Raw genomic sequence first — 12,173 nt, 5'->3', positions numbered from 1 at the left:
TAAGAAAGAAACTAGAAAAGAGGAAATGCAATAAAAATGTGCAATACTAATTCTTAGTACTGTAATTGTTTTTATTGATTAGCACTAAAATCTTAGCTAGAGGTATGCTGAAAAATGATAATAAAAAACAAAGGGGTTATATATATAAAGCCATTAGGGATAGATTCACCTTTAAATCAGTAACAAGTTAAAATATTCCAAATTTCAGCAACAGATATACTACATGAACCAGAAAGTTCAAGGCTAGGTTTGATTTGCTGATCATTTTTAAGAAAAACAAAAACATTAACAATGTAATTATGAGGTTTTTACTTAAGTTACAAAAAGTTGGACAAAGCAATTGCTGAAGTAGCAATTTAGCCTTAAATGCAGCTATCAGGCTGTAGTGTGAAAAGGTTGTGATTACCTCAGGTTACATTAAGTGGCTGCTGCTAGAGCAAGTGTTTGAGCCAGATAAGAAGGCACCTAACTTGAAGACAGGAACCTTATCTTATTCACCTTCACATTCTCCTTGCCTAGCATAGTGCCTGTACATAGGAGGTCTTATTAAATACTAATTGAATGAGTGAATTAAAGCATGAATATATAACTGCTATGTTAACTTGACACATACGAGCTTTTTTATTTATTTATTTATTTTTGAGACAGTCTCCCTCTGTCGCCCAGACTGGAGTGCAGTAGCAAAATCTTCGCTCACTGCAACCTCCACCTCCCGATTTCAAGCGATTCTTCTGCCTCAGCCTCTTGAGTAGCTGGGATTACAGGCACGCCCCACCACGCCTGGCTAATTTTTGGATTTTTAGTAGACACTAGGTTTCACCATGTTGGTCAGACTGGTCTTGAACTCCTGACCTCGTGATCCACCCGCCTCGGCCTCCCAAAGTGCTGGAATTACAGGCGTATGTGAACTGTTTGAATCCTCACAGCAGCCCTGCAAATTAGGGCAAATTACAGAAACACGGTTAGTAAGTAGCATAGTCAAGATACAAGCTGGGCTCCAAAGGCCATTTAGTGCCTTTTTTACCAAACTAGTTTTAAAATCTTCAGCTTTGTAAATGAAGTAGTTTTAGCTCTCATCCAATTCCCAGGTAGAGCTAAGCAGGAGAGGCCAACAAGGACCCAGTTTTCTTTTCAACGGTACGACCAACAAATAGTTTTCTGAACCAACCGGGAAACAAAGAGGCAATTCAAAGTAAAATATTCTTGAGTTTTAGAGATTTGGAAATAGGGTTTCATATCCAGTAAACTCTCATTTTTAAGATTTCACTCACTAATCTTGGTTTTATAGTAGTTCAAAAAAGGTTAAAATTTCCGCTTTGTGTGTGTGTGTGTGTGTGTGTGTGTGTGTGTGTGTTGAAAATTTACTGTTCTTTACTTGGAACCATGTGATTGACCTCTAACTTGGGAGAGATTTGTCATTTGGGGCATTTGGAAAGGAGGCGTGTAGAACCAAGTCTTGATGACAGCTACAACGTTTCAATCCCCCTACTTTACATTTTATCCTCTTACTCTTTAGAAATACAGTAAATAGTGAAATAATGTTTCACAGCCTTTTATTTATTTTTATCTTACTTTAGTTTTTTAAAGATGGGGTCTCACTGTGTTGCCCAGGCTGGACTTGAACTCCTGGGCTCAAGTGGCTCTCCTACCTCAGCCTCCCAAGTAACTGGGACTACAGGCATGCAGCACCACGCCCAGCCGTGACAGCATTCTCAAAGTAGAAAAACCACAGAAAATTATACGGCTAGAACTTGTGGTCCAATAAATAGCCAGACTGAACTAGTATGGTTCACCTGATAAAAATGCCTGATCTAATTTTTACATAAGATTTTGTATAGCGTGGTATATTGTGTTTGAAAGCAACTAATTGGCATGATGTGAAGAATATTCTCTAATTCATGTCCATATGTCACATTAAGATTTTACTGTGTTGAGTGACTAGTCTTGTTATCAAATTTTATTCTTAAACATATTTTCAGACAACACCATAATAGAGCACTTATTACTAAATAACCCATATATCAAAGTGTGAAAATTTAATTTACTTTTAAATAGCTTTGTTTTAAGATTTTGACTGTATAATGTACCTTTGTTACCTTTGTTTTTGTTTTTCATCTGTTCTACCTCTACCAGATTGCTTCCTCCGCAGTTTCCTCAGGAAAAACCAGTGATCAGTGTTTATCCACCAATACGACACCACTTAATGGATAAACAAGGAGTGTATGTTACCTCTCCATTAGTAAACAATGTATGTATATGGGATAATTTATTTCAGGGTAATATAATAGGTGTATTACTTTTCTATTAAATATTTTAGAAATCTGAAATGCATTTAAAGTTTCATTTTGTCATGACTACTTTTTTTAAAAATTGAATATTTAAGACTACGCCTTAAAGTTCTTACAATATGATATGGTTGATTGTGAAAGAATGTAACTTCCATATACTCTAGTATTTACCTTTGAACCCTCAAATTATTGTAAATAAGTAAGGAAATATTTTGGCTCCATTTTTGATTGAATGGACTTTTAAGCTGTTTACTAATCACCAGATATTTATGGTATTGACTCTATAAGAAAATGTTACAACTTGTTAATTGCTAATATCCTTTTTCATTTAATTCTTGACCTGCAAAAGTAAGTTAATATTTAGAGTGACATTATCCTAATGAGACTTTATAATCTTTTTCTGAAAGTGATTTTAAGCATCATGTATTGTTAATTTCAGTTTACAATGCACTCAGATCTTGGAAAAATTATTCAGAGTCTGTTGGATGAGTTTTGGAAGAATCCTCCAGTTTTAGCCCCTACTTCAACAGCATTTCCTTAGTAAGTATATTTCTAATAAATAAAAAAGTCTGCATGTATTTTAACGTATTACAGTAATCAAAACATAGTTTAAAAATTCAAATGATGTTAAAAATCAGTCCTCTGATTTCTACATCCCCACAAATACATCCACACTTTCAGAGGCAACTGTTTTACTCTTTTACCTGTTTCTTCTAATGTTTACCTACATCTTTCTGAGTAATGTATGCATACTTCTGTCTCTTGATTCCTTCATTTTAGATATTATCTATTGCCCTCCTATTGTAATAGATGAAGATTTCAGCTGTTTCTCACTAAACTTCCTTTTTCCTCATTGTCTCAGTGAAATTATATCATGATTTTTAATGTTATTCCATATTTGGTGTATTTATTACTGTGACTCTAAATATTGTCCATTGCTGAGCCAAGTATGTTACCATGTTTACATTTCCCTTATGGTGTAATATTTTGAGTTTTTTCTGGAATTAATAATTACCTACCTTTTGTAGTTGGTTTGGTTTCGTTTTAGATCATCTTCCTTTTCCACATCATCTTAAATTTTAAGATCTTACCAAATTTCCACAGAGCTTTTAGCAGCTCTGAAAAATATCCCTTAAACCGTTTTTTTCACATCATCAAACCAGTAAGGTAATATCTAGGTTTCATTGTTTCCTTCACATTCAGTGCTCCACTTCTTTCTTGCCTCCATCCTGAGTTACTCTCTATGACGTTTGCATAACTCTCATCCAGGAATTTCCTTTGTTGTCATCCTTGGATTTTCCCTTTGCCTCTTTCTTGTATTGGATTCTCCATTTCTTAGATTTTGTTTTTCCCTTTCTCAGGCCATTTCCTAGTTTCTTGATTTACTGCCTTCCAGTAGCTTCCTGAATAAAGTCGTGTTCTTGTACTAAGCATACTGTTTTAGTCTTGTTCTTGCATTGCTATAAAGGAATATCTGAGACTGGGTAATACATAAAAGAGGTTTAATTGGCTCAGGGTTCTGCAGGCTATACGGGAAGCATGGCATTGTCATCTGCTTGGCATCTGAGGAGCTTGTACTCCCGGTAGAAGGTAAAGCGGGTGCAGGCACATTACACGATGATAGCAGGAGCGAGGGGCGGGGAGGTACCACACCCTTTTAAACAGTCGGATCTCATGAGAACTCACTATGGCAAGGACAGCACCAAGAGGATGGCATTAAAGTATTCATGAGAAATACACCCCCATGATCCATCACCTCCCAGCAAGCCCCACCTCTAACATTGGGGATTACAATTCATTATGAGATTTAGAGGGGAAAACATCCAAACTCTATCAGATGAATAACAGATTACCCTAAAAACTTGTGGTTGAAATAATAACATTTATGTTTTTTTTAAGAATCTACCATTTGGTTAGGGACCAGTGGCGATCACTCATTTTTGCTCCACTTTTTGCATTAGCTGGTGTCGTCTGGCAGTTAATGTTGGCTTAATGCTTAGACTTTAGTACTGATACATCGATACGTGGCATCTCCATGTGACCTGCGCTTCCTCACTGCGTGACAGGGGTTGAGATCTGAGGGTCAGGATCCCAAGAGAGAGAGCATTCCAACCAAGTGGAAGCTGTGTTATGTTTTTTGGTTTAGTCTGGAATGTTATTCAGCATCATTTCTGCTGCATTTTCTAAAGTTAGTCACCTAGACCCGCCCAGGTTGAAAGGGGAGGGAAAGTAGACTTCATATCTCGATGGGGTAGCAAAGTTCAAGAAGTGCATATGGAACTGGAAATCTGGTTGTGGCCATTTTGGAAAATACAATCTCACATTCTTCCTCCTAGCCATAAGAATTCACGTCTTTCCTATATGTGAATAGGCACACTCCCCTTTCCCCAAGAACTTGCAGAGTTCATCATATTACAGAATCAGGCTTGTGTTCTTTCATCTAAATCAGATTCAAGTACAGATGAGGTTTCTCATTTGTGTTCCTGAAGAACAATTCCTCTTGATCTGAAGAAAAGGGAATTAAAGAGACAAGGTAGCTGCCCATCACGCACCCGGTGTACAATGGTAGAACGAGCCTCGGGTAACCACTATAGATTCCAAAAGAGAGAAAGTAGGAAGCACACAGGAGCCACTGGTTCTTAGCAGTACTGAATTCCAACTGGGCACATTTTTTTTTTTATTGAGACTTAGTTAATGGAAATGATTCTTCATAGAGGAATTCTCGGTTCTTGGTTCTGCCTTCTGTGTCATTATTCCTTTCTGTAAAATGTAGCCCTTGTTTCCAAGTGCGTAGTTTTTTCAGCCTGCTTCCTGCCTATAGAAATTAAGGGTCTGATAGCCTCTTTTTCATTTGGTACTCTTTCTGTCCCTTTTAGACCCAAGATGACACAATTCCTTTAAAATGCTTATGATTGACCGGGCGCCGTGGCTCACGCCTGTAATCCCAGTACTTTGGGAGGCCGAGGCGGGCAGATCACGAGGTCAGGAGATCGAGACCATCTTGGCTAACACGGTGAAACCTCGTCTCTACTACAAATACAAAAAACTAGCTGGGCATCTTGGCGGGCGTCTGTAGTCCCAGCTACTCGGGAGGCTGAGGCAGGAGAATGGCGTGAACCCAGGAGGCAGAGCTTGTAGTGAGCCAAGATCGCACCACTGCACTCCATCCTGGGCGACAGAGCAAGACTCTGTGTCAAAAAAAAAAAAATGCTGATGATTTCTTATGAATCAATTTTTCATTCATTTCATTAAAATAAATGTTCATTAAAAGCAACACCCACTAAGCTCTGCCAAATAAGCTATTGGGCTTCCAGTGAGGCTGCTGAGAGACAATGTCTTTAAGATTCTTTGAAGGCCTAAGTGGCTGTTTTTCTTACTTGACAGCTCTCTGAGGCTCTGCCTTGGCTCTTTCAGAGGTGTTAACAAAGGATCTTGTAGCCCATGCTGGGTTTGAACTTTGCTTTTAGAGATGTTTCTTACTTGGAGAATCTTAGCGAAGCTAGGAATGGGAGATAAATTTATTTTCAAATCCAGGAAATCTCATCTTTTATATTTAGCAGTTCTTTAATTTCTCTCTCTCTTCTCACATTTTACTACAGCCAGCTAGAAATCAGGTGGCACCCTCAGCACTGCCTGGAAATCTCCTTAGCTAGATCATCCAATTCACTAGGTACATTTTCTGTTTTCCGTATTATTGCATGCATCAGTATTGGTAAACTTTCCACTATTATAAAGTTCTCCTTCCAGTGACCATCTGCTCAAAGGCCCACCAGGCTCCTCCTAACAGCCTCTTTGAGGCCCATTAGACCTTCATAATCTTCTGAGGGGACTTCCAGCCTATACCTCTGCTTGGTCCCAACGCTATTCCCACATTTTAGATTTTTGTTGTTGTTGTTGTCATAGCAGCATTCCACTTCCAGTTACCTCATCCCTCTCCCCCTCATCTTTTTTCTTCCTGTTATCTATGTTCTAGAGTCCTGAGTTCTTATTTTCAGATAAAAAGTGTATTCAAAAACCATACTTGTATCTTCTGTAGTGATAGGGTTGGATATAAACTCATTTACCTTATTCGAAAATAGAAGCCGACAAGTTTACCTGTTTTCATTTCAGATAAGTTCCAGGATATAGTACACATTATTAAAAATCAAATTTGATGCATTTCTTAGATTATTTTATGGGTTTTACCTGCTACTCAGTTCAAAATAAAGCAGATTGGGTCAGAATTACTGATTTAAATTCAAGGATATTACAAATACTCTCTTGTGTTGGTTATATTTTTTCTGAATAGCTTGTTATATTCACATACATATCACTAATTCCTTTAGATAAAAGTAATTTTAAGATAAAGATGAGCCGTCCTTTGAAATTAACAAGCTGATTAGAAAACTTTTTTTGTAGGGGTCATATATTCACCTGTCTCAAAATTCAAAAAGTATAAAGGAGTATAGAGTGAAAACCTGCATGTCACTTCTTTATCCTTTGCAGCTTAATTTTTTTCCTCATTAGCATCTAAAGATATGTGTTTGGGTTTGTGTATATATAATTCCTGAGCTGTTTTATTCATCTACAAGAAAATATATGTAGTATTGTATTTTCCCCCTTTTTTATATGAATGGTAGCATATTATGCCTTTGCTTTTTTTGGGGGGTCACCAAATGATATGGTTTTGGAAAGTTTTTCATGTTAGTACTAAGGCACTTCCTCATTATTCCTTACGGCCACAAAGTATTTGTTTTATGGATGTATTATAATGTTTTTAGCAAGCCTGACAGATATTTTCATTTTTTCTAATCCTCCCTAAAAAGCCCGTTCTTCTTCATTGCCGTCAGTGCTGCTCCAGTAAATAATCTTTAAAATAATATTTTACCCAAATGTGAGCTTATTTGTTGGATAAATTCTAGAAGTGTAATGCACATTTGTAGTTTTGACAAATACTGCAAAATTGCCCTCCAGAGTAGTTGTACCAGTTTCTGTTCCTATACAATCCCTATTTCCTCATACCCTTTGCCAAAATAGGTTATCAAATGGATCTTTGCCAATTGATAGGCAAAAAAACAATACATTAGTAGAATTTTAGTTGTATTTGTCTTACTAGTAATAGCTAAACTGAACATTTCTTTCTTGTACTTTAGAGATTTTTTCTTTTCCTTTTCTATAACCTGTGTATACTATCTTAGTCTCTATTTTGCTCTTGGGTTTTTTGTCTTTTTATCAATTTGTAAGAATTGTTTATGTATTAGAGAAATTATCCCTCTCTCTGTGATAGAAGTTTTCCCCCAAATTTGTTATTTGTCTTATAAAGGGCTTTGTCATGTAGATTTTTTTTTAATGTTGTCAGATTTACTATTTTCTCTCTTTTTTTTTTTTTTTTTTTTTTAATTTGAGATGGAGTCTTGCTCTGTCGCCAGGCTGGAGTGCAGTGGCGCTATCTCAGCTCACTGCACCCTCTGCCTCCCAAGTTTAAGCAATTCTTCCACCTTAGCCTCCCGTGTAGCGGGGACTACAGGCACTTGCCACCACGTCCAGCTAATTTTTGTATTTTTAGTAGAGATGGAGTTTCACCATGTTGGCCAGGATGGTCTCAATCTCTTGACCTCATGATCCGCCCACCTTGGCCTCCCAAAGTGTTGGGATTACATTCATGAGCCACCGCGCCCGGCCAGATTTATCATTATTTATGTAATAGCTTCTGAATTTGGGTTCACAGAAAGTCCTTTCTTGCCCCAAGGTTATAATTTTTCGATGATGTCTTCTAGTTCTTTTAAGGTTTTTTTGAAAAACTTAAACTTTGATCCATTAGATTGTTATACTATTGTAAAAATGAGGATCTGGCGCCAACTTCTTTTTTCCAGATGTCTCAATACTAGTTTTTGACTGTTCTATTTTTCATTTATTTGAGATTCTGTCTTTATTATATCCCAATTCCTATATGTGTTTGAGCTTTTTCTGGATTTTGTATCTAGTTCTATTGATCTGCCTGTCCATTCACTAGTATTATGCTTTAAATTTTGTTGTATTATTAGGGTTTTTTTTTTTTTTTTTTTTTGAGACGGAGTCTTGCTCTATCACCCAGGCTGGAGTGCAGTGGCGCAATCTCGGCTCACTGCAAGCTCCACCTTCCGGGTTCACGCCATTCTCCTGCCTCAGCCTCCCGAGTAGCTGGGACTACAGGCGCCTGCCACTACACCTGGCTCATTTTTTTGTATTTTTAGTAGAGACAGGGTTTCATCATGTTAGCCAAATTGGTCTCGATCTCCTGACCTCGTGATCCGCCTGCCTCGGCCTCCCAAAGTGCTGGGATTACAGGCATGTATTAGGGTTTTATAATTTGTTTTGCTTTATGACAGGACTAAAATTTCTGAACCTTCCTTTTTCGGGCTTTTTTTCTTTCTACTCTGGCTTATTTTTCCATATACATTTTAGTGTCATTCATATACATTTCAAAAAAAAAAATGTTTTCTTCCCACAAAATTTCCAACTCAGGTTATGTCTCTAAATGAAGTAATAGTACTCTCATAAAAAATTATACATTTTGTAACATTTTTCAATATAAAGGGAAGCATTTTAATAGCATTACATTAATATTTAAAACATAACTGTAAGTCCCTTATCCTTTACACTAGAGTGCCTGATCCATATAAACTCACTGTATTATTCATATATTGTATTTAGATGATTCTCAGTCTGCATCTAGGTCTGAATTACTCTAATGCTTTTATGATCTGGTTCTCTCTAAACTTTGCTAAGGGGAAAAAAAATGTTAAATGTAAAATATTTGTTATCTTGCAAAAATAAATACTGAGTATATTGTTCTGTGATTGAATCCCAAGTACATAATGCTGTGTGACTCTAATATGTATGCATGTTTATAGATGCATGTTTTTAATATTTCAACATTTTAGAAGCTCATCTGCATACTTAATTTTACTTTAAAATTTTCTAGAAAAGCAGTCTTGACTTTTGAGTCAGATTTTGACAAATACAGAGAAAGCTGTTAGCCTCTACTTGAATAAATGTCCTGGATTAAATATTGCTCTCCATTCCCTCTATGGAGATACTGATTGATACCAGTGGAATGCTGAAAACTCATAAATGGCCAGTCTATCCACTTCTACTCTGTCCAGTTGAATTGCATGCTTTCTAAAGCACTCATCATCAGTTTTGTAGAAACCACAGTTCTACAATTCTTTTTTTTGGAGAGGGGGTCATATTTTATCACTTTATATAATATTTAATTGCATTATATAATTTAATAAATATCACCTGCCATTATAAGATTTCATCTATATATTACTTGACCTTTGTTATTTAGAACAATTTAGAAATAATTTGACATGTTTTATCCATAAAAATCTAATGTAATGATCTCTTTTTCTCTTCAGTCTATACAGTAACCCAAGTGGGATGCCTCCTTATACTTCTCAGGGTTTTCCGTTTCTTCCTCCATATCCTCCACAAGAAGCAAACAGGAGTATCACTTCTTTATCTGTTGCTGACACTGTTTCTTCTTCAACAACAAGTCATAGCACAGCCAAGCCTGCTGCTCCTTCATTTGGTGTCCTTTCAAATCTGCCATTACCCATTCCCACAATGGATGCTTCAATATCGGTTGGTATCGTCAGTTATCTATATTTTGTGACACTGAAACATTCATTCAATCAACACACATTTATTACATGCCTCTGTGTGCCAGACAATAAGTTAGACACAAAATCTGAAAAGATTAAATCACATTTTTCAATTCAAGTAACAGAGATGTAACCAACAAATAATTTTAAATATGGAGCTTCTAATTCTAGTGTAGTAGAAGAGACAGCTAGAGTTTTGGTAGAGAGACAGTTAGGGGAATGGTCAGTGCTCCTAGGGACCAAGGTAGAATTAGTAGGTTGCCTTTATAAAAAATGTGATTCTGGTTTTTTTCACCACTTTCTTAGTGCCTCAAATGTACTGATAAATATAGTGGGTACTCATTAAAAATGAGGCAGCTAAACAAATGCATGCATTTATGCTGGAGGCCAGATTTTGAAAGATCATTATTAATTTGCCAGAATAACAAGGGGATACATAAGGCATTCCTTGAGAGGCAGTAACATTGTCAAAGGCATTGAGGTATAAACCGGATGGCATTTTTGTGAAGCTGCCTATAGTAGATCTCTCTGGCTGCCATATAGCGTGTGGGCAAAGGCAGAAGAATGATCATCTGGGAGCAGCAGGTGTCACATTATGATGGGTCTGCTAACATACGCTGAGGGCTTCAAGTGTTCCATTGGTTTAAAAACTTATGTTATTAAGCTGGTAACTGTTGCTATGTGGGATGTTACTGAGGGAGAGAGTAATACTTTGGGCATAAAACATTTAAAGGGGTATAAACCCTTTCATTTACAACCCTCAGTGAATATCACCCATAGCATTACTCAAGTATAAAACCATACTATATCCAACATTCCCAATTTCAGAGTTTATAATCATTTAGAATATACAGACCTAAGTGGAGTTGGTTTTTCCAAAACCTTTCATTTATTGTGTTAATGAGTGTTATGAACAAATTACAATTAGTAGTATGAACAAAATTACAAGAGGACTTTTCAAGGGTCCTCAAGGATAAAAAGTCATATATATTCAAACAGTGGCTACTCGGTTGCTCATCCACCCTCCCCTCTCATATGACTGAGGCATGTAACTATCCGGACTTGCTAAATTATTGCTTTTCTATATTTAATGCCTTTCACTTGAGAGAAACATATTCATATATACCAATGAAATCTACAGCCATATACTTAGATAAGAAAGAGAACTACCAGTTATCTACCTAACACAGGTACTCAAATGGCCCTCACCAAAAAAAAGTAATCCTATGTATACGACACTGAAAAAAAGATAGACTGAAGGAAGAAGGGGGAGACTAAGGCAGTGTGAGATGTAGAAGATGAAAATATATTGCAAACAGTTATGGGATATAGTACATTAAAGATTACGTTTATTAGTAATTGAGAGCAGTCAAAAAAAAATGGCTGAAATTTAATATCATTTAAAACTTTTCTTTAGACAAGCCAAAATGGTTTTGGTTACAAGATGCCAGATGTCCCTGATGCATTTCCAGAACTCTCAGAACTAAGGTAAACCCAGAGAGTAAAGTTGGTCACATTGTCTATTTTATTTGTAAGCATAAACCAGATCCTTATTTCATATCCATATAAATTAAAATTTAAAATCTTCACTATTCCTAAACAGTATTGTAGTTGCCTTAGTGGGATTTAAAAATCAGATTTAGGTCCTATAGGTTATATTTATTGAGTGACTGGTACATACTCAGGGATTTTTATGGGATTTTTATAATGATATAATAGTTACCAAGATAACAAAATCCTTTCTCTTATGTGGCCTGCATTTTTTGAAAAATATTTTTGAATACATTATTCCTGACAGTTTCAAAATATATCTTGGCCTATTTTAGATCTTCCATTTTCCCTTAGTAGATAAGCTTTACATATAGAGAAATAAAGTTATAAAGTATTACGTGTTTTTACAGAGCCAAACTTTTTTTCAAATTTATAGCAGAAAAGTTTATAATCAAATTTAAAGTGCCATTTTTCATGGAACTTTGCTTCTCTGAAATGCTTCATGAAGAAAATGGTTTTTCGCCATTCAGGTTTGGGAAGCATTGCACCCTTTATACCTCCACTGAGAGTTCATGATACTCATAAGGCTCTTATTACTAATAAGACTACTGAATGCAGTTAAACTTTTTCTTTTTTTGCAGTTCTTTTTGTCTTTAGGATATATCTCATCAAAGATGTACAGCCAGGTACCCATGAGAAATCCTATAGTTTAAAAAGAGTTTAAATTTATTTGCACCAGTGTTTTACAGTCATTTTAAGGAAATAG

The 12,173-nt window shown here is 36.1% G+C and overlaps 1 protein-coding gene across 3 annotated transcripts in view; it reads left to right on the top strand.

Moving 5' to 3' along the window:
* Positions 1 to 12,173, top strand: part of VPS37A (VPS37A subunit of ESCRT-I) — a 50,500-nt gene that overhangs the window by 19,814 nt on the left and 18,513 nt on the right. For 2 of the 3 annotated variants that reach the window (XM_032162403.2, XM_032162405.2), the window contains exons 3-6: positions 2,134 to 2,248; positions 2,728 to 2,828; positions 9,671 to 9,896; positions 11,334 to 11,404. In XM_032162403.2, coding sequence (XP_032018294.1) covers positions 2,134 to 2,248; positions 2,728 to 2,828; positions 9,671 to 9,896; positions 11,334 to 11,404 — 513 coding nt within the window. Of the gene's footprint in view, positions 1 to 1,088; positions 1,138 to 2,133; positions 2,249 to 2,727; positions 2,829 to 9,670; positions 9,897 to 11,333; positions 11,405 to 12,173 lie in introns of all 3 variants that reach the window. The other variant, XM_058443313.1, reaches the window with a different exon arrangement.

The sequence above is a fragment of the Hylobates moloch genome, unplaced genomic scaffold (genome assembly GCF_009828535.3).
Source record: "Hylobates moloch isolate HMO894 unplaced genomic scaffold, HMol_V3 SCAFFOLD_8, whole genome shotgun sequence".
In the NCBI taxonomy this organism is placed as follows: Eukaryota; Metazoa; Chordata; class Mammalia; order Primates; family Hylobatidae; genus Hylobates; species Hylobates moloch.
The sequence above is the reverse complement of the archived record's forward strand: the minus strand, read 5'-3'. Positions and strand labels throughout refer to the sequence as shown.